An 18596-nucleotide genomic window follows, 5' to 3' on the forward strand; every position below is an offset into this window, starting at 1 on the left:
CCCGGAGCCATGTCAGCATCCGGGGTCCAACCGCCACAAAACCCTGGCCTCTGCAGCAGAACAAAGCGAAAATGCAAACTGCGAGAAGTATTCATTGCTACTTCTTAATTTCATCGTCGATGCAAAAGAGCGACGTTCATAAATGAAAGTGCGTCCTTTACTAATTGAAAATGACCCGGGCAATTCAATACTCTTTGAGGTACCAAGGAGAATGAGTAGAACATAGTGGACACAAGAATATGCTCGCTAACCCTAACCCGAACAGGCAGACCGTCACGGTAAACTTGGCGTTGTGGCATTACTAGGGAAAGTCAGGGTAACTCTCTCAGGTGGCATTCAAGCTCATATTGCAGGTAGTAAGGCAATCCAAAGGCTTCAGACTACAGCCTAATTCCGACGGCTTGAAATGCGTATCATACGCGTGTCTCCGACTGATTCTGAAACTGTCTTGCCAGGAAGCCATATGCTACATGACCGAGGTAGTAGCAATATCACGGATCGCGGAAGAGCTAAGCGAGCATGCGACGCCTGCAAGCAACGCAAAGTCAAGTGCAACGGTCATGCTACGTGCCAGCAATGCAGTCATCTGACGCTGAGGTGCACATACACGGAACGTAGTCCACGAGACAAGCCACGTATGCGTCGTGGCGAGAGGATCGCGATGTATCGAACTGCGCAGGCGACAGGATTGGCACCAGTAGCAGTCCCATCATCACCGTCGAAAAGCCCTTCGGCAAATATACATGACTCCCAGTATTTTAGGAGATTGCTTCAAATTTACACCTCTGCCATTTATTCTTTTATTCCAATAGTATCTCCCGAAGAATGCGAACAAGAGATAGAGAATATGGACAAAGATCCACAAAGCCGAAGTTTTCTTTGCGCACTCGCTGCCGTTACGCTTGCGCAAACTGGTGGCGTATGTGAGGATGATTCTGAAGCTTACAATGAGGTTGACCAGTTGACCCGAGAGGCGTTAGAACTAAGAGGGGTTCTATGGCTTCGTCCGACAATCAATATTAAGACTATCATGACGGCCGAGTTTTTGCATGTGTGTTTTGCTTCTATGAGTCGCCGGGATGCAGCTTTCTTTTATCTTAGAGAAGCCATTACTCTAGCGCAGGTATCTGACTATTTCAGCCAGTATGAGCTTGAGTCGTGCAGTGACAGAACAGAGGTTGCCAGAAGGCAGAGGCTATTTTGGTTACTCTTTATACATGAAAGATTTTTCGCAATTCACTATTCATTGCCGGCTAATTTAAAAGTCGATGATATGCCAACAGAGTTTGATGAGTTTCTTCCTCCTCTATTACATGAGGGATTTTTACAGATTATAAACGTGTTTCAGCTTATCGACGAGCCGATGTTGGCGGCATGGGTTGGCCGCACAGAAGATATTTCGCTAGAATGGATTCAGGAGAAAAATAGGGACCTCAAAAATGTTCCGGACATTAGTGCTCTGTCGGAAATGCAGCAGGTTGATATTTTAATTACCAGGAACTGGTTGCTGACGGTTCTTTGGAAGATAGCAATGACAAAATATCCTCTCAACGATACTTCGCCAAAGGATTTCATGTCACTGCTTTTTCCGATTGATGTGTTCAAGAGGACGCTAGCTATTGTATCTCAAGCGTCGGTCCACTCTCTCGCTGTCAACGGGGCCAGTGCGAGACAGAAGCTACTGGATTTGCTCAATACGGTTGCAGATATTATCACGGTCGTAATCATTCCGTCCGCACAAGTGGCCACAGACGAGATTGCGAATTATTTAGCGATGGCAAAGATTATCCTCAGCCTTCCCGGTGTGTCCATTAGATCACGGGAAACGATCCAACGAAAGCTAGCGAATATCGAGGCGACAATTGCCGTGAGCCCTCGGAGTTCAGTTCCGCATTAACCTTCCTGGCTGGTACATGTCAAGTTCACAACCTTTGCCGTCATTATCACAAGCACCAATATTACCACCACTGTCCTACGTGAAGTTCAGTGTCAATGCTGGCAGTTATGGATGCGGAGATGGCATAATGTTTACGTGCCATGGAGCCGTTAGTGAAGTTGAATGTAAGCGGGTCACTGATGAAGTGTCTAACACTGAGGTGCACGAAAGCAGTCTATAATCATCTATAACTATCAAATGTTTCGAACAGCATGGTATTACACCTTATGCTCTGCAAGCTCAATGTCTTGTTTATGAATTCCGAACTCTTGAACCACTACGTCGCCAAACAAACCATTAATTTCCTCCAAACTCTTGCCCTTCGTCTCTGGAAAAATCGTACAAAACAACACTAGCAAGATAACGTCAAATCCAATAAATACAAAATAGTACTTCCATTCAACGGATTCCAAAGCTATGGGTGAGACTTCTGACAGCACGATCTGCGTACAAAAGTTAAGAAAAGTCGCAATACCGACACCGCGCGCGCGGATGCTTGTCGGGAAGATTTCCGCAGAATATGCAGCCCAAACTGTATTATAGCCGCAGGAAAAGCTGATCGAGAATAAGAAAATAAACACAATGACTGCTATCTCTCCAACCCGGTTGTCCGAAGATCCATAAACAGCACTGAGGGCAGTAACGATGATAAACACGACCAGGACGGCAGCTTGGGAAGCGATCAGGGTCGGAATACGACCCCACTTGTCCACATAGGCTGTAGATAGACCGGTAGCGATTGGCCCAACTGTGCCATACGCGGCCGCGATCAGTAATACTTGGTATCCCTCAATTCCAAGAGACCTGTAAATGATGGTTTGGTAATAGTTTACGACCCCACCGCCCACAAGCTGAGTCCCCATTTGAATCACGGAGGCTAGAAACAGTCGTCGCCGGTATGAAGGACGCACAAATAGCTCCTTGAGTTGCGTTACCTCGGTATCCTTTTCATATATCGTTTGATCTTTGATGGCGTCGAATTCTGCGCGGAGTTCTTCCTCCTCCATTTCTCTCGGGTCAAACTGTAGTCTCTTCGTGACCTCCCATGCCTCGTCATATCGACCGCATTCCAAAAGCCATCTTGGAGAGTTTGGCATGAAGGGCACAGCAATTGTAAGTAGCAATGCTGGAAGCATTTGAAACGCAATTGGCACTCTAAACTGTGCTTGGCTCCGGTGGACCCAGTAGAATGCAAACCCCACCCAGTTCGAAAGCGCATAGCCAACTGAGATCGCGGCAGAATGTAAAGCAACCGTTAACCCACGATTTTTTGACCGGGCCACCTCCGATTGATATAGTGGAATCGAGCCGAAGAAACTGCCAATTGCAAAGCCGGTAACAGCGCGCCCACAGATGAGCATTTCCACGTTGACCGATGCAGTCTGTAGAAGCGAACCGACTAGTGCAATAACGGCGCCGACATGAATAGTCCACTTTCTCCCGATGCGGTCGCCAAAGTATCCAGTGTAGACACAGCCAATGGTCGCGCCAGCGGCATAAGAGGAAACTATACCTCCTAGAAGAGCTCCAGTGGGGTTGTTGAAATAACTGATAAACTCTGGCTGCGCAATAACCGTGGAGAGCAGACCAGAGTCGTAGCCAAACATGAGCGAGCCGCTGGACAACAGAGCAGCCCAGAAGGTACCTTCTCTCATAGCGAAGTGCAAAAGTAAGAAGACTATCGACACTGGTCTAAGTACTATCTCGTTAGGGAGATATATATAGATACCGCCGCCGGACCTGTGACTTTGTCGGGCGACATAATCGCGGCCAAGTATTGGAGTAGCATTATATAGCTCTGCAGAACGGCTAAGCAGAGGTATACCGATGACCAGAATATTATGTGGGGAAGCGCAAGAGACTACCTACACAACCCCGGCAAACTGGGGTGATGCAAGATTGTGGAGAAGTTGCAATGAATTGAGTTTGACCGGATAAACTTTGACATGTATCTCGGGCCAATCATATGAACTTCTATCTCGGACCGATATAAACTCTAACTGAATGTATAGTTCGGTAGCTGCGCCTTCTAGCTAATTTAGGCATTTCCACAAGCTCGATTATCTTTATCTCGGGCCGAGATCATGATATTACCATGGCGCTTGCGCGCGAAGTTTCAAAAAGGCGACACTTTAGAAATCAGTCTGCGCTACGTCGACTTAGAGCTTGGGCCATTTAAACCATTTTTCACCCACGGCAGTTGCGGAATCCATTTCCTCGACCCAATCACCCCAAATACAAGTTCAGCAATTATTCCCAACCAAGCACTATGACCAAAGAGTGGTGGAAAGAAGGCGTTGTCTACCAAATTTACCCGAGCAGTTTCAAAGACTCCAATGGCGACGGGATCGGAGATATCCCAGGAATTACGTCAGAACTCGACTACATCAAGAGTCTCGGGGTTGACATTATATGGGTCTCTCCTTTCTACAAATCACCTCAATACGATATGGGTTACGATATCTCGGATTACCAGGACGTCTATGAGCAGTATGGGACAGTCGAAGACGTCGACGCACTCATTCAAGGTTGCCATGACCGCGGAATGCGCATAATCTTTGATCTCGTTGTCAATCATACGTCGCATCTTCACCCATGGTTCCAGGAAAGCGCGTCGTCGAAGAATAATCCAAAGCACGACTGGTACATTTGGAGACCCGCCCGCTACATTAATGGAGAGCGTCATCCGCCTTGCAATTGGCGAGGATTTTTTGGCGGCAGTGTCTGGGAGTGGGACGACAATATCGGCGAATATTACCTTCATCTTTTTGCAAAAGAGCAACCTGACCTCAACTGGGATAACCCGGATGTTCGTCAGGCTATTTACAATGATGCTATGCGCTTTTGGCTTGACAAAGGCGTTGATGGGTTCCGCATCGATACTGTCAACATGTATTCGAAGCGATTAGACTTTCCAGACGCTCCGGTCGTCGAACCGGACACTCCGTGGCAACCCGCCTACGACCTGATCTGCAATGGACCACGCATGCACGAATTCCTACGTGAGATGAACTACGAAGTACTTAGCAAGTACGATGCTATGACGGTCGGTGAGCTTCCACACACCCCGGATCCCGCTCATGTACTGGGCTATATCTCCGCCTCGGCATGCCAACTCCAGCAAGTGTTCCAGATGGACTTGGTCTTCTTAGACTTCGGCGAGAGGAGCAAATATTACCCTCGCAAGTGGGCCTTGACAGAATTTAAAGAAGCTCTTGAGAAGTGGCAGTGTTTCATTGAGGGGAACGACGGATGGACCACGAATTTCTTGGAGAATCATGATACTGGACGGTCAGTTTCGCGTTACGGCTCCGATGATCCCCGGTTTGCAGCTCTGTCAGCTAAGATGCTGGCCGTGCTTCTTACTACTTTGACAGGAACTACATATGTGTATCAGGGGCAAGAGATTGGTATGGTCAATGCACCTAAGACGTGGCCTATTGAGGAATACAAAGACATCGAGACCTTGAATTATTATAATGAAGTCAAGCAAATCACGGGAGGCGACAAAGTGGCACTGGAAGAAGTCATGAGGGGAATTCAATTGACAGCACGAGACCATAACCGCCTCCCATTCCAATGGAACGCCAATGCTAACGCTGGATTCACATCAAGCGCAAAATCATGGATGCGTGTTCATGATAACTACGGCGTGGTGAACGCTACTCAGCAGTCTGAAGATCCTTCGAGTGTATTATCATTTTGGAAGAGTATGATTCGACTTCGGAAGCAGTATAGTGAGCTCTTCGTGCATGGCTCCTTCACGATATGCGATTTCGAGAACGAGGCAGTGTTATCTTATGTCAAAGAGGAAACAAATAAACGAGCATTAGTGGTGTTAAATTTTACCGATAAGCCACAGGAGCTGAACCTGAAGCTGGTCAAAGATATGACTGTCCTTGTTTCGAATTACTCAGGCAAGAGTATGGAGCCAGTGCTAAAGCCTTTCGAGGGCCGCATTTATATATGAACTCAGTAATTGAGGGTTATTATGTACGGCGTGACTAAGTGTCTCTGGCGATACATGCCTCTCAGATTGGGAATTTCGGAAGATGTGAAACACATAATATGAACTCATTCGTGAATAGAAGCGGTAGGGGGTTTAAATGATACATAGAGTTTTCATTGATGGTACAAATGACAATTGTTGTTTTGTAAGATGCGGGATTACTCTGAATCACCTAAATTGTCGATCTGAATACCACGACAACAAAGTGCTCCAAAGTGAAGCAATGAGGAAAGAAACGTGTTCAGGTTTCAGTATCGCGGCTGACCCCGGGATCCGACGTACGTAGTATTCACCGGCCCGTCTCCTGCACCACACGCTTCTAAGCATTTTTGGCGAGCGGGGCGGAAGGTTGATTTGCATTGGCGAAAACCCCGTTTCGAGCAGCAGACCACGTTCCTAAAAGATGATAGGTCCTAGAGATGCCCTAGTAATGGCATGCCCATCATCGGTCAGCGCCTCAAACTCCATGACCCTAAACCTGCCCCTAACCGATAAAGGCGGCAGAAAATGAGAGAAGGGAAAATCTCGACGGGGAGCAGTATACTTTACTAAATTGACGAGGGGTCGATTTTCAACTTCTTCCGCTCTAGACTCGAGGCGGACTGGACTTGGAAGGAAACTGGACTGGGATGTACACTTTAATAATAGTTCAGTTCCACCATGTCAGATGTTTCGAATAGCTGACTAAGACGCTGCTTCGTGCAGTGTAAAGACGTAATACTGTCCGCAGCAACGATGATATCGTCAACATAGATGGCCAGAAACACTTGATCGTCGCTGGCGAGAATCTTCTCGGATATACACCAAGTCTGCCTGCAACTGTTCGAAACCTTCTTTCTTGAGGGACATACAAAGTTCCCGATTCCAGCAACGCGGAGCTTGTTTCAAGCCGTATAAGCTTTGGTGTAACTTGCAGAAGAAATCAGGATTCTGAATATAATCCAGCGACTGGAGCATGTAGATGTCTTCATCAAGTTGACCGTTTAATAATCCTGTTTTGACATCCATTTGGTGAATGTGCATATTGCGCTGCACAGCAATGGCAATTAAAGTTCGAATGGACTCGGCACGGGCCACCGGTGCGAAAGTTTCGTCATAGTCAGCTCCTTGGCTGCCAAGCGTGCCTTGTATTTGTCTAGGGTACCGTCCGCATTAAACTTTCGCTTACTGACCCATCGGCACCTTACGGGCGTCTTGCCAGCGGGAAGGGATACCAATGACCACGTATTGTGTGTCGTCGACGATGCATATTCTGCATCACAGGCCGCTTTCCACCGTGTATGGTAAGGCCGTGCCAAAGCTTGTTTTAAAGTGCGTGGTACCCTGGTCAATTGAGGGAGTCCCCCCCCCATCTCGCCCCCGCTGCATGGCCCATGCAGCATGATTATATGTACAGCTTGCTGTCAAGGCTCTTATATTGGGTTGAAATATACGATAATTTAACACCGTTTACTTTCCGTGCTTCGCATCTATGTTGCCAAATTTAATGTGCACTCAGCAATCGTGGCTACGCATAACCCGAATACTATTTTGGGTGTTTGCCGACAGACCTGTCTGTAAAGATTGGCAGGCAGAGTCGAGTGCAACCTGTACCATTTTTGGGGCGAAATACTTGTTTTGGGTAACGAAATGACGGTTGCCTATTACCTGAAGGAGAACAAATCATTTTTATTACTCCCCATACAGGCACTTGAAGAGTGAGCACTATTTACAACAGAGCTGCGAGGAAACCGAAAGTATGCCTGATTTCTTCTGCGCCATAATACGCGCGAATATATGTTGTACCTTGTACGCAGACATTGGATCAGGTACGGCAGTTTCCCACACAAATTTTGTCGTACCTCCCAAGTAACAGATCACCCAGCGGCCAGAGTATGGACGAAATAAGGTCGCCCGTATCTGTCCCTCACAGCCGCACGCCGGCCCGCGCTCAGGACCGCCGTTTGGCGCGGACTTTAGCTGAACCCTCGCCCTGTTCTCATTTGGGTGAGCTTTATCAAAGGCGGGTGGTGGTACGTATAATAGGCTAAGCCCAACCAGTAGGCTACGTATAATAGGCTAAGCCCAACCAGTAGGCTAAGACTAAACAAGAAGGGTACGCAACGAAAACGACTGGATGACACTGATGCTACGTAAGCACCTCCCTGTCAGCAATAATATCTTAAAATCCCGCATCTTTCTCTTCTCCTTTTAACTGAACCACTCATAGCGCATCCCTATGACCCACTCAACTTTTCAATCTTCTCTCTCTACTCTCGATTATCGATCATCCGGTCAATCGAATCATCATGGGGGGATTTTGGACGCAAAGTTTCCCACCCAGCCCTAAATTCACTGAAACGAATGTTCATGATCTAGTAGGCAAAGTCTTTATCGTCACTGGCGGAAATGCAGGCATCGGCCTCGAGCTTGTTAAGATCCTTTACTCTAAAGGCGCCACAGTCTATATGGCTGGCCGCTCTGCTACCAAAATCGCGGCGGAAATTGAAGCTATAAAGGCCACTTCCACACAGAGCCCTGGACACCTAAAGAGTCTAATCGTCGACCTGGGCGACCTCACTACGATTTCGAACTGCGCTTCTACTTTCCTTGCTCAAGAATCCCGTCTCGATGTTCTTTTCAACAATGCAGGTATCAGTCGCCAGCCTGCTGGTAGCGTTAGTACCCAAGGCTATGAAGCTCATATAGGCACCAACTGCCTTGGACCTTTCCTCTTAACCAAACTTCTGCTTCCTATCCTTCTCCAAACCGCAAAATCCGCACCCAAAGCTAGTGTTCGTGTGGTATTCACATCTTCTGGACTCGTCGACATAGCTGGTCCTCCAGGTGGTCTCTCGCTCTCCGAGCTTGCCCCTGGCAAGCACTCTACCGACATAAACCGCAACTACAGTGCTTCGAAGGCCGGTAACTGGTTTTTGGCGTCTGAGTTCGACAAACGGACTTCTAAAGACGGGGTTGTGTGTGTGGTACAGAGTCCAGGAACTTTGAGAACCAAGGGCTGGGATGGAACACCATGGCTAGTGAGGCTAGCGATGGCTCCGTTATTTTATCCACCGAAGATGGGGGCGTACACGGCGTTGTGGGCTGGGCTCAGTCCAGAAGTGAAATCTGAAGATGGAGGGAAAGTCATCATACCGTGGGGAAGGTGGCATACCAGCCCGAAGAAAGATATCCTAGCAAGCTTGAAGACAAAAGAAGAGGGTGGGACAGGCCTCGCGGCGGAATTTTGGGACTATTGTGAGACGCACACAAAGGAGTTTGCTGCGTGACAAAGTCCTGACTCGGCCTGGCCATCTCACCACCTTGTGACATGGAATCGGTAGAATCGAAGGTTGTCAATGCGGGGACGGCCAGGACTTGTTTTCCCCTTTATATCCAATCGAAACTACACCAGTTCATCAGTGGTGCTTTTCCAGATTCTGCAGTCTATTCGGCACGGGCTCTCATGGTTTAGGGGTTTGAGCTGAAGTTTGTATTTAGAGTCCTTAATTCCTCTCGACTTTAATCCTCTCTCCTACTAGATTAGTATCTTCGAATTAGACGCTACCAGATTCAGAGAAATGTTTAAGCCTATAGTGCTTAAGAAACCTGAAGTAATTTTCGCTACAGCGGTCGCCACAGGCGATAAACCCAGGAACGGCTTGCAAGCACAAGTGCTGCTCCCTGTTGATACTGGATATACAGACGGCCAGGATAGCTACTGGTCAAACGGTGCTAAGATTAAACCTGCTTTTATTGTGCGTCCCAGGTCAGCTGAAGAGGTCTCGGCAGCCGTCAAGGCTCTTGTTGCAGCAGGCGAGAAGTTTGCCATCCGAAGCGGTGGCCATACACAGTGGGCTGGGTCAAACAACATGGAGGGTGGAGTGACTATTGACCTCAGTTTGTTAAACTGGACGAGATTTGACGAGGCTTCCGAACTTGTCGACCTTGGCCCCGGAGGACCTTGCGTCAATATATGCCGAGCATGGGCGTGTTGTTGCCGGTGGCCGGGATGGCAGTGTCCCTGTGGCCGGCAGAGGTCCAATCAACTACATCAACTACATATTTTTTGTCTATGTTGAGCAAGTGTATATTAATAAGCGAGACTTGAATTTAGTGTATGAACGGACGCCTCAAATGTAGATGGTGTAAGTGTAGTTGACTTCATGGGGTGACCCACTATGACTGTCACCGTCCCCTCAGAAGAAGCCAGCCTACGATGCTCCGCCAATTTTGAATTCTTCTTGAGTAAAAATACCGTACTACCATGTAACCAGCCTCTCTGCCGTTTTCCCCTCACCATTTAAATTATCTCTTCAGCAGCCAGTTCCTGCGCCTTACCAATAAGCCATGATAGCTCCTGTCTTCTGAACTCGTCATCATTGAGGTGCATGCTCTCAAGCTGTCTTTTCTCCTCCATGATTGAAAGGAACAAATGATTTAGGTCACTGGTAATACCAGCACGAAACCATGACCTCAACACTTGCCACATCCCTATTGCTCGCGCCTGAAGATTACTCCGTTGAGGGACAACCATCTGCCCTGAGGCTGAGAACAGTCTTTCACACCCGGCAGACATGGATTGTATCGTGAGAAAGTCGAGAGCCATTCGAGAGAGCCGAGGGTATTGAAAGCGCTTCTCATGCCAATAAGCTATTGGATGACGAATAAACTTGCGGTGAGTTGCTTACCAGAATCGGGCGACGAAAGTTCGGAAAGTTCGGACAGTTCGGAGAGTTCGGAGTCATCTGAGAGATCGTCGACCGAGATTGGAACTGATTCTGGGGAGCTCGCAGCACTCATAATGACGGAAAGCACCAAGGCACAGCACAGAGAAGAAGGTCGGTCGAATATTATTATAGTTGGCCTGAAAATAAAGTAGAAGATGGATATGGAATGGTGGTGCCAGTAAGAGCGATATGACAATTACGTATTAATGGCGCGTGACGCGGTAGCAGAAGATTTAAGGTACCTTGGTTACAGCACAAATTAAGTGGGGATAGGGTATCTATGAACAATACTAACCATCAATCCTACTGTAGGCATACCCATAAACCTTTAAAATCCCCATTTTACCAACTTCTCAGAGTCTTATCTTATCGCGAACAAATACACTGAATACACTAAATCCACGTACACTGGAAGTTCAAATGTATGTAGTGGATTAGTCAGAAACGCTCTAGTGTAGATTATTTAGTTTAGTGTAATACACCAAGTGTATCAACTCGTGTAAGTCGTGTAGTTGCTTGGGTATCTGGAGTCCGTCTATACCGGTCGAGGCCGCAAGGATGTGGCCAAGAGCTGGATTCAAAACGTTGCCATCCACGATCCAGAGACCGGTGTGTAGTTTGATAAGTGCTGGGATGGACGACAGGATCGTTGAGGCATTAGCTAAGAACTCCATGTTTAGGTTGTATTTAGTGTCCATGGCGGCACACTATAAAATGTTCGTAGTGAGAGTGGGGCTGTTGCCGATTTACCGATGTCGCCGATTTGGCCGATAAATATACACGGACACAAAATTAATTTGATTGCCACCCAACTAACCCGCTTCACACCCCACCAGTTACCAAAGTACATAAACATGGAAGTACCGCAAACTTAACCATGAAAACCTTTAACTGCTACCTATCAAAATCCCAAAAAACCACAGTAGACGAGCAATCATTAATCCTATGAGCCCATTGCAAGACCAAAGCCCACGATCCCCAGGGCTAGTCACAACCACTGCCGCTCCAACCGCCATGCAGCGCATTCATTATACATATAGGTGCGGGTATCATGTGCCCGCGTTCTTGTGGAATCGGAAACTGACGCTTCAAGACTTGCAGATATTAGGCTCAGGATGGACACTTTGCATTTATTAACCTTTGAATACTAATTATCAAAACAATGAAGGAGTTAATAGACTATTGAAAGAGAGTGAATATGAGATTCGCTGAACTTTCACTTTTTACTCGATTCTCCGTGCATCCATTTACTGCTCTAACGTGAAACGGTCCAAGAACTTGAAGGTGTGCAGCCCGCTCATGACTTCATTCACGAAGGTATCATTCGCAGAGTTAGCCACATACACACCTGGGCGGGTCAAGGATATGTCAAACGTGGTCAGCGCTGCAGAACCCGTGCCCAATGCGCCGACTGTCTTTCCGTACTTGAATGCATCAACAAGGATCTGGGACGGTCGGCCGGCAGGGAACAGGTGAGATGCTGCTGAAACTCGAGTCCGTGGGGCCTTTTCGTTAGCGGGCTGGTTGGTGAAGCTCCCCAGAGAAAACAAGTCCTCTACACCGTCCGCGACCACGACAGCGTCGAAATTAATTGCGTCGGAGATGGAGTAGGTTGCGTTGACTCCGTTACCCCAAGCCTCTGCCACAACAACGAGGTCAACACCCGCGGCCGCAAAACTAGCTGCCATGCTCATGCCCTGGGTGATTGAGGCTGGATAGGCGTTGGAGGCCAGGAATCCAACTTGCATACCGGCGACACTCTGAAGAGGCTTACCGAAAGCCCCGACACAGCATGTCGTGTTGCTGTGATAATACTTAGGGTTAGGTTCCGGCGCAGCGAGACCCAGGCCCTGGGCGACTCTGACAGCCAGGTCATTATCCACAAGGTTCATCGCTGTAATGACATTTTTCCTCACAGTGGGATTCGTGACCTTGGAGTTCTCAAAGACGATGGAGTTAACAACAAACTGCTGTTCCACTGGGACAAGGGAGTTCCAGAACAGACGAGCCTGAGAGTAGAAATCAGTGAACTCGGGCTGTCGGACAAGATGGCCACCAGCATATCGGCCAGGAGCCGTGAAGAACCCATTCCCAACAGTTTGGTTTGCCTGCATCGGGGAGTCATTGTCCAAGGTATTGGGGGTGTACGGTGCGTTGTTCGTAGGAATGTACTGTTGTGCTGTGTCGCTGTTAGAGCCATTATCATAAGTGCGGAATCAACGTTTCTGACTTACAGAAGCCATCGCGATTGTTGTTATGAATTGGTACACGTGGTCGGTTGATCGGGATCTGCTCGAAGTTTGGCCCTCCGTGGCGGTTGATCTGCGTGTCATGGTAAGAGTAGAGGCGCCCTTGGAGTAGGGGATCCTCTGAAAAGTCAATGCCGCGAACTACGTGACCAGGGTGCATCTAGACAAGTCAGATATTTGCTCAGACTTATATGGGGCGGATGGCCGATAGCAGCAAAGGCAGTGGACGTACCGAAATCTGTTCTGTTTCGGCGAAGTAGTTCATCGGGTTGGCGTTGAGCTGCATCTTCCCCAACCAGGTGATTTGCACATACTCCTCAGGCACAATTTTGGTCGGGTCCAGAAGATCAAAACCAAACGCCAGCATCTGGGACTCGTCCATGATTTGTACACCAAGCTACGTGCACTTTAGTATGATATGTAATTAATGAAAGGAGACACTGCCTTACCTCCCATTCTGGATACCTTCCGGCGGCGATATTGTTATACAGGTCCTGTCGCATGTAGTCGATGTTCTTCCCGGCAGCGACTTGCGCCTCTTCCCACACCTTAGAAGCAACACCCTGCAGTGACTTCCAATGGAATTTGACAAGCTTCGATGCGCCATCTGCTGTCACGAAACGAAAAGTATGAACGCCATAGCCATTGACATGTCGGAAGGTATGAGGAATGCCGTGTCCAGCCATAAACCACAGCAGAGTATGCATAGCGCTAGGCTGCTGAATCATAAAATCCCATGCATTGTCGTGTGCTGTTCCGCCCTGAGGAATCTCATTCCGCGGTTCCGGTTTAACGGCATGAATGAGATCCGGGAATTGGATGGCGTCTGTGATAAAAAAGACAGGGACAGTGTTCCCTACGAGGTCTACGAGCTGTCAGACCAAGATATTTAGAAAAAACAAATAATATAATTCTTACCAAAGTTTCCTTCATCTGTGTAGAACTTGGTAGCAAAACCATGCATATCACGCACGGTGTCAGGGCTTCCTCTGAATCCTTGCACATTGGAGAACCTGCTAAAAACAGGGGTCTTCTTCCCCGCAGCACTGAGGAAAGAGGCGGCAGTGATGTTCGACCAATTCCCATAAGATATAAACTCTCCGTGCGCTCCTGTTCCTCTGGCATGGACAACTCGTTCCGGGACCTGGTAAGCCACTGTTATCACTGCAAATCACCGCAAATCACTCAGAAATAAGACTTACACGCTCGTGATCAAAGCGCTGAAGCTTCTGGCGGAACATGAAGTCCTCCAGCAGCGACGGACCCCTTTTGCCAGCTTTCAGAGTATATTGGTCTTGGATAGGAGTACCAAAATCCGTTGTCATATAGGAGTCCGTGTCGTTTAGGTAGAACTCAGAGAGAAACTGCGGACTAGTCTCACCAACGGTGTTGGCGTTCTGCCCTGCCTGAGGGTCATGAGGTTCATGAGGGTCATGAGGGTCATGGACGCTCCTGCCCGAGAGCGCAGCTGCACTGTACGGGCAGCCAACCGCAGCCGCGAGACCGACAACGCTGGAAAGAAGCAAAAGTCCTCGCATCTGGCCAGTCTAGTCTTAACACCAAGGTATGCTGAGAAGCGAGAATGTAACAGAAAGGATGGGGACAACTTGGACCACAAAGACGGGATCAGAGATCTAATTTATGGAATTCATGGAGGGCAGGATCAAGTCTGATAAAAAGTAAATTTTACTACAGTGAAACTGAGGTACAGTCAACACGTTGACTCTGTGAAGGGGTTGCTAGAGTTATCGTTTGATCTGTACCGACTGTTCCAAGGGAATGGGATTCATATACATCTACCTCTAAGTCCGGTCGTAAGTCCGTATCGTTCCAGATCGGCTGTTGCTCTATATTTAGTTATTAAGGCCTATGCCGTCTGATTTCATGTCCAATGACGGGAAACTCAATCGTTTTTTCCACAGATCCTGCATGCGTGAGTTCTAGGCTAGTTGCTACCGCACTGTGAACGGGTTAGAGTCAGGCGGTACGATGATTCTGACGAGTTAGTCAATCACATATGTGGCCCCTTGTTTTCATTGGTAATTGCCAGCTCATTTGTAATCAATTTTGTTTTATTCGGCGAGGCAAAGTGGAATTTAATTCAGGGGTATGGAACGTCAGGGCCGGGTTCTTCGGTTGACTCACTAGAGTGAGGCTGATGTTCGAGATCTGGGCACATTAATCCGAGCGTTGCGCGTACTGGTGGAAGCCGAAGATTAGGAAAGGACTGCGTACCTCGGCGACGTTTAAAGCTTATGGTCCGTGTGCGTGAAAAGCCGTGCAGCAGCATTCTCCGACCAGGCGGTGCCGGCCGCGCAATTTACTATTACGTTTGTGCCGGAGATAAGTGCAGGTTTGCAATGTACTGTCAGAACACACAATCTGTCGGACTTTTGGGCATTTTCAATTTTGTTTGAGGTAATGAGTCTCAACCCTCTGAAAGTATCTATACCGAAATTAGAAAAGCGACCTCGAGACATGAATCCTTTGGCTCGGACTTTAATTTGTTTAGACTGCCGACCAATCTGACCTCGACGCTGGTCCGTGTTGTCTCCGACAGGAGCTCCCATGGGCAAAAAGGACCGATGCGCCAATGTGCCGCCGCTGACTTCCGAGCCGGCGTTCCAGTGCGGAATGTGCCGGTCGCTAATCGTGCGCGGCGCGAAACCTAAATGCCTACTCGAGTGGCGGATGCTCGGCGACCGGTCAAGAACAACTTGGACGCCTGACCATTGCAGAGCAGCCTCATCAAGAGAATTGACCTATTTTTTTGTTATTTAATTTGAAATCTACACAGATTGACGCTGCCTGTGCTGGTTGGTCTTGGTGAATCTAGGATCGTGGCGTCCACTGCGGCAACTGCGGCAGCCTACATGCGGCAGGGCTTGCATGCCAAGAATAATCTATTGCAGCAGTAGCTTCAGTATATCTCCGGTGTAATTCAAAATTCTGAATTGAATGCAGATACGTTCGACCTAATTTTAGACCTTAAAACCTTCAACTGTGGCGTCCTGCTTACTTTGGAGAACATTCTATGATTCAGGGGTTCCAGACCATGACGATTGGTAATATAACAGGGCTCAGAGGGCAGAGACCCGAGCAGTAAAGCGGCCTAGTGTTCTCAATTCGTGGTGTCACAATTTACTTTGGAGAACCTTCTTTGATCAGGGTCCAGGCCATCACGATTGGTAATATAAAGGGGCTCAATGGTAGAACCCTTTGAAGCAATGAGACGCATACTGTGCAGCCAGCTCAATTGAATCTCTGTTTTTGCCCTCTTACTCAGGAATTAGTTCTATGAGAAGTTTCTAAATGAAAAGAGTTTCAGTTACCAATACCATTATCGACATGATGTCATGGTCCCTGAGCCCGGTGACAAGCTCATAACCTTCCCTCTAGGGCTTCAGACACGATCCTTGGCTGCGGCGAACAATCCAAGCACTTGGTAGATGGCCTGCCCCTATTGTCTTGCATAGCCCGCAGAAGTCCCGCTCACTATGTTTCTGCCATTAGGGTTTCTTGGTACAATATAGTAAGCTTTGTCAACTATGTAAGTCATACGTAGCAAAACTGAAGACAATGTATTGATTGCAGTATCCGAGAAAGAGATTATGACCCGGTATGGATCGTAGCCTAGCGTCCGGAGCCAATCACGATGATGCCCTGACGGCGCACTGCTGAAGAGGTGCGAAGAAAATACTACGCAAGAGAAACCCATCGTGACGAGCGTTGCGGCCTTGGTATGTAATAGTCGACGTCATCGATACGCTTCGCATAATCTCGCAGGCTGAAATTAAATTGCGACTGGTGGAGAACAAGAAGGCGTTTGAGATCTCGTACCGCTCTCCAAAAAAGCGCTTCCAGGAAAGCATTGTCATCCGAATAAAGCACTGCTTGCACGGCTGTGTGCTCAGATGCAAACACTGTGGGATTGTGTGCGACCGCGACATCAACAGGGCGAGGAACTTGTCGGTGAGGTACTGCGCGAATGTGACAGCAGGCGTCAGTCTCACAGACTGACGCCATATATTAACATACATGCGAGCGTGCGACTTCGATCCAGTGGCGTGCGTTGAGGCTTATCTCGTTGCCACTTTGCATGCCAGCTGAGACCTCAGCGTCAGTTCGAAATGTTAAAAATGTTGATTTCGTGCCATTTACTACAAGCGTTTGAATGAATGACAGTTACGTGCTCTGAAGCGTCTACAACTGAAGCTACAAACTCACCCTTTATGCTCTGAAATGAAATAAGTGCTCGCATCTCCGAAGTCTTAAATTCTCGGTCTACATTCATTACTATTAACGAACATTATCTTGACTAAGCCTTCTGAAGCTCGCATTGGGACAGTTTGCAAAGAGGATCACATTCGTGTCCTGAAATGCTATCAAGCAAAGACTCAAGCTTCGTAGAGTCTGCGCAAAGCATTTTATCATTTTGAATGGTCGTGAGTAGAAATATGACTTGCTATCTCATGTGCGCAACTGGCTGAAGAGGTTCTCACTGGTCCAATACAAGCACCTCATCCAAGAGCATCTCACTCTGAACAATACCGGTATCATTAAATGCACCGTCATGAACCGATCCAGTGGTTGGCCAACCAAATACGCGAATATTGGCATTGTCGGGCCAGGACGTATTTTCGGCAGATTCAAATGCTTCTGGCCATTCGTACGACTCTGGAATATGTCCGGTGCTAGCATTGGCGGTCCAGATGGTTGATCGCTCAGTAGCGAATATATCGTCGCTCACTGCGGTGGTTTTGAAGAGCGATGCAGTAAAAATGGGAAGTCAGACCTGTGCATCACTGTATGAGAAAGAGACATCAGCTGCGATCGTTTCTGCAGGGGTAAAGGTGTCCCAAACATACCCTCCAACAGCAAAAGAGCTTCATCGGATTTTGCGAAGAGGGTCTGGTTCAGCGAAAACATCTACGAGGTTTCGCCGTACTTGTACACCTGATTGGCAAGCGTGAGGGAAGTGCAAACAAATTCTGCATCTCTTCACATGGCCGCCAGGCGGTAGTATTGTGCCGAAAGGTTGTACGGGGATCGAAATTCGGATCAGAATAATATTCGAGAATCTCACTGATAGTTTCGTTTGTCAAGCCGGATAGGTCATTAACAAAAAGTTGGCGATATCGGCATCGGAGCTGGCATCCTGCGTAAAGAAACCATCTTGCTCATCCCAGCCAAACAGCATACACACGTCCTTGTTGACCTGCCCATCTCTGACAAGTCGCGATGGGGCGTTCTGGAATAAAGTCTCCGTCCACACTGGGAAGGCTATAATAATGTCAGTGATACTATCGGCTACCGGTTTTGCTTAGTTTTTGCTTGATTCTGTAATGCCCCTGGAGCTTGTTCGATGGTCGTCGAGCCCCTTCTGCCAATTGCCCCGTTGCCTTGCCCCTGAGCCAATCGGAGGCATGGATAGGCGTGTTACCGTGTGGGTCAGTGACAAGTGAATATGCTGAGGGATTGGTGTTGTTGGTGTTGGTCCAGGGCCAGAGCGGTCTCGACCGTCACAATATACCCTGGCCCTGACCCCAGTGTCACCCACACTTTCCCAAAGCCCTAACCTAACACATCCACTCCCTGGGTGCCTCCCTCCGAGGCGACAGGGATGGTGTTATCTTGGCGTTGATGTCCTCACTGCAGCCGCTGCGAACACTTGACCTGTCTGTCAGTTCAAG

At 48.1% G+C, this 18596-nt stretch overlaps 7 protein-coding genes across 7 annotated transcripts; 4 read left to right on the forward strand and 3 right to left on the reverse strand.

Moving 5' to 3' along the window:
- The first annotated feature begins 378 nt into the window (after positions 1-378).
- On the forward strand, positions 379-2177 carry POJ06DRAFT_261988 (uncharacterized protein). The gene has a single exon (XM_056188689.1). It carries the CDS (start codon positions 407-409, stop codon positions 1895-1897), a length of 1491 nt encoding a protein of 496 aa, XP_056041096.1. The 5' UTR covers positions 379-406; the 3' UTR covers positions 1898-2177.
- POJ06DRAFT_286307 (general substrate transporter) lies at positions 2155-3898 on the reverse strand (the record flags this gene model as incomplete). The annotated part of the gene is made up of 1 exon (XM_056190219.1): positions 2155-3898. Exon 1 carries the CDS (start codon positions 3589-3591, stop codon positions 2155-2157), a length of 1437 nt encoding a protein of 478 aa, XP_056041097.1. The 5' UTR covers positions 3592-3898.
- Positions 3899-6155, forward strand: POJ06DRAFT_36353 (glycoside hydrolase superfamily). Its single transcript, XM_056190938.1, has one exon. The coding sequence runs from the start codon at positions 4206-4208 to the stop codon at positions 5904-5906; it is 1701 nt and encodes a 566-aa protein (XP_056041098.1). The 5' UTR covers positions 3899-4205; the 3' UTR covers positions 5907-6155.
- Positions 6156-8116: 1961 nt separating this feature from the next.
- Positions 8117-9461, forward strand: POJ06DRAFT_261992 (uncharacterized protein). Its single transcript, XM_056188691.1, has one exon. It carries the CDS (start codon positions 8234-8236, stop codon positions 9212-9214), a length of 981 nt encoding a protein of 326 aa, XP_056041099.1. The 5' UTR covers positions 8117-8233; the 3' UTR covers positions 9215-9461.
- On the forward strand, positions 9462-10082 carry POJ06DRAFT_261993 (uncharacterized protein). The gene has a single exon (XM_056188692.1). The coding sequence runs from the start codon at positions 9506-9508 to the stop codon at positions 10004-10006; it is 501 nt and encodes a 166-aa protein (XP_056041100.1). The 5' UTR covers positions 9462-9505; the 3' UTR covers positions 10007-10082.
- Positions 10083-11764: 1682 nt separating this feature from the next.
- On the reverse strand, positions 11765-14326 carry POJ06DRAFT_261996 (catalase-like domain-containing protein). Its single transcript, XM_056188693.1, has 6 exons — positions 14106-14326; positions 13822-14047; positions 13353-13768; positions 13136-13300; positions 12889-13063; positions 11765-12833 (listed from the first exon to the last, which is right to left on the reverse strand). Exons 1-6 carry the CDS (start codon positions 14226-14228, stop codon positions 11902-11904), a joined length of 2037 nt encoding a protein of 678 aa, XP_056041101.1. The 5' UTR covers positions 14229-14326; the 3' UTR covers positions 11765-11901.
- A 3075-nt stretch (positions 14327-17401) lies between these two features.
- Positions 17402-17832, reverse strand: POJ06DRAFT_240964 (uncharacterized protein; the record flags this gene model as incomplete). The annotated part of the gene is made up of 2 exons (XM_056186110.1): positions 17402-17652; positions 17772-17832. The coding sequence occupies 2 exons, from the start codon at positions 17830-17832 to the stop codon at positions 17402-17404; spliced, it is 312 nt and encodes a 103-aa protein (XP_056041102.1).
- Positions 17833-18596: the final 764 nt, after the last annotated feature.

The sequence above is a fragment of the Lipomyces tetrasporus genome, assembly GCF_029532465.1.
Source record: "Lipomyces tetrasporus strain NRRL Y-64009 chromosome Unknown POJ06scaffold_11, whole genome shotgun sequence".
In the NCBI taxonomy this organism is placed as follows: Eukaryota; Fungi; Ascomycota; class Lipomycetes; order Lipomycetales; family Lipomycetaceae; genus Lipomyces; species Lipomyces tetrasporus.

Excerpts from the sequence above, each read along its gene's own strand:
- POJ06DRAFT_261988 (XM_056188689.1), top strand. The coding sequence starts at position 407 with ATGCGTATCATACGCGTGTCTCCGACTGATTCTGAAACTGTCTTGCCA.
- POJ06DRAFT_36353 (XM_056190938.1), top strand. The coding sequence starts at position 4,206 with ATGACCAAAGAGTGGTGGAAAGAAGGCGTTGTCTACCAAATTTACCCG.
- POJ06DRAFT_261992 (XM_056188691.1), top strand. The coding sequence starts at position 8,234 with ATGGGGGGATTTTGGACGCAAAGTTTCCCACCCAGCCCTAAATTCACT.
- POJ06DRAFT_261993 (XM_056188692.1), top strand. The coding sequence starts at position 9,506 with ATGTTTAAGCCTATAGTGCTTAAGAAACCTGAAGTAATTTTCGCTACA.
- POJ06DRAFT_261996 (XM_056188693.1), bottom strand. The coding sequence starts at position 14,228 with ATGACAACGGATTTTGGTACTCCTATCCAAGACCAATATACTCTGAAA. Across the intron at positions 13,769-13,821 it reads CACAGATGAAGGAAACTTTG|ACCTCGTAGGGAACACTGTC; the intron begins GTAAGAATTATA and ends GACAGCTCGTAG. Across the intron at positions 13,301-13,352 it reads GAAGGTATCCAGAATGGGAG|CTTGGTGTACAAATCATGGA; the intron begins GTAAGGCAGTGT and ends AAGTGCACGTAG.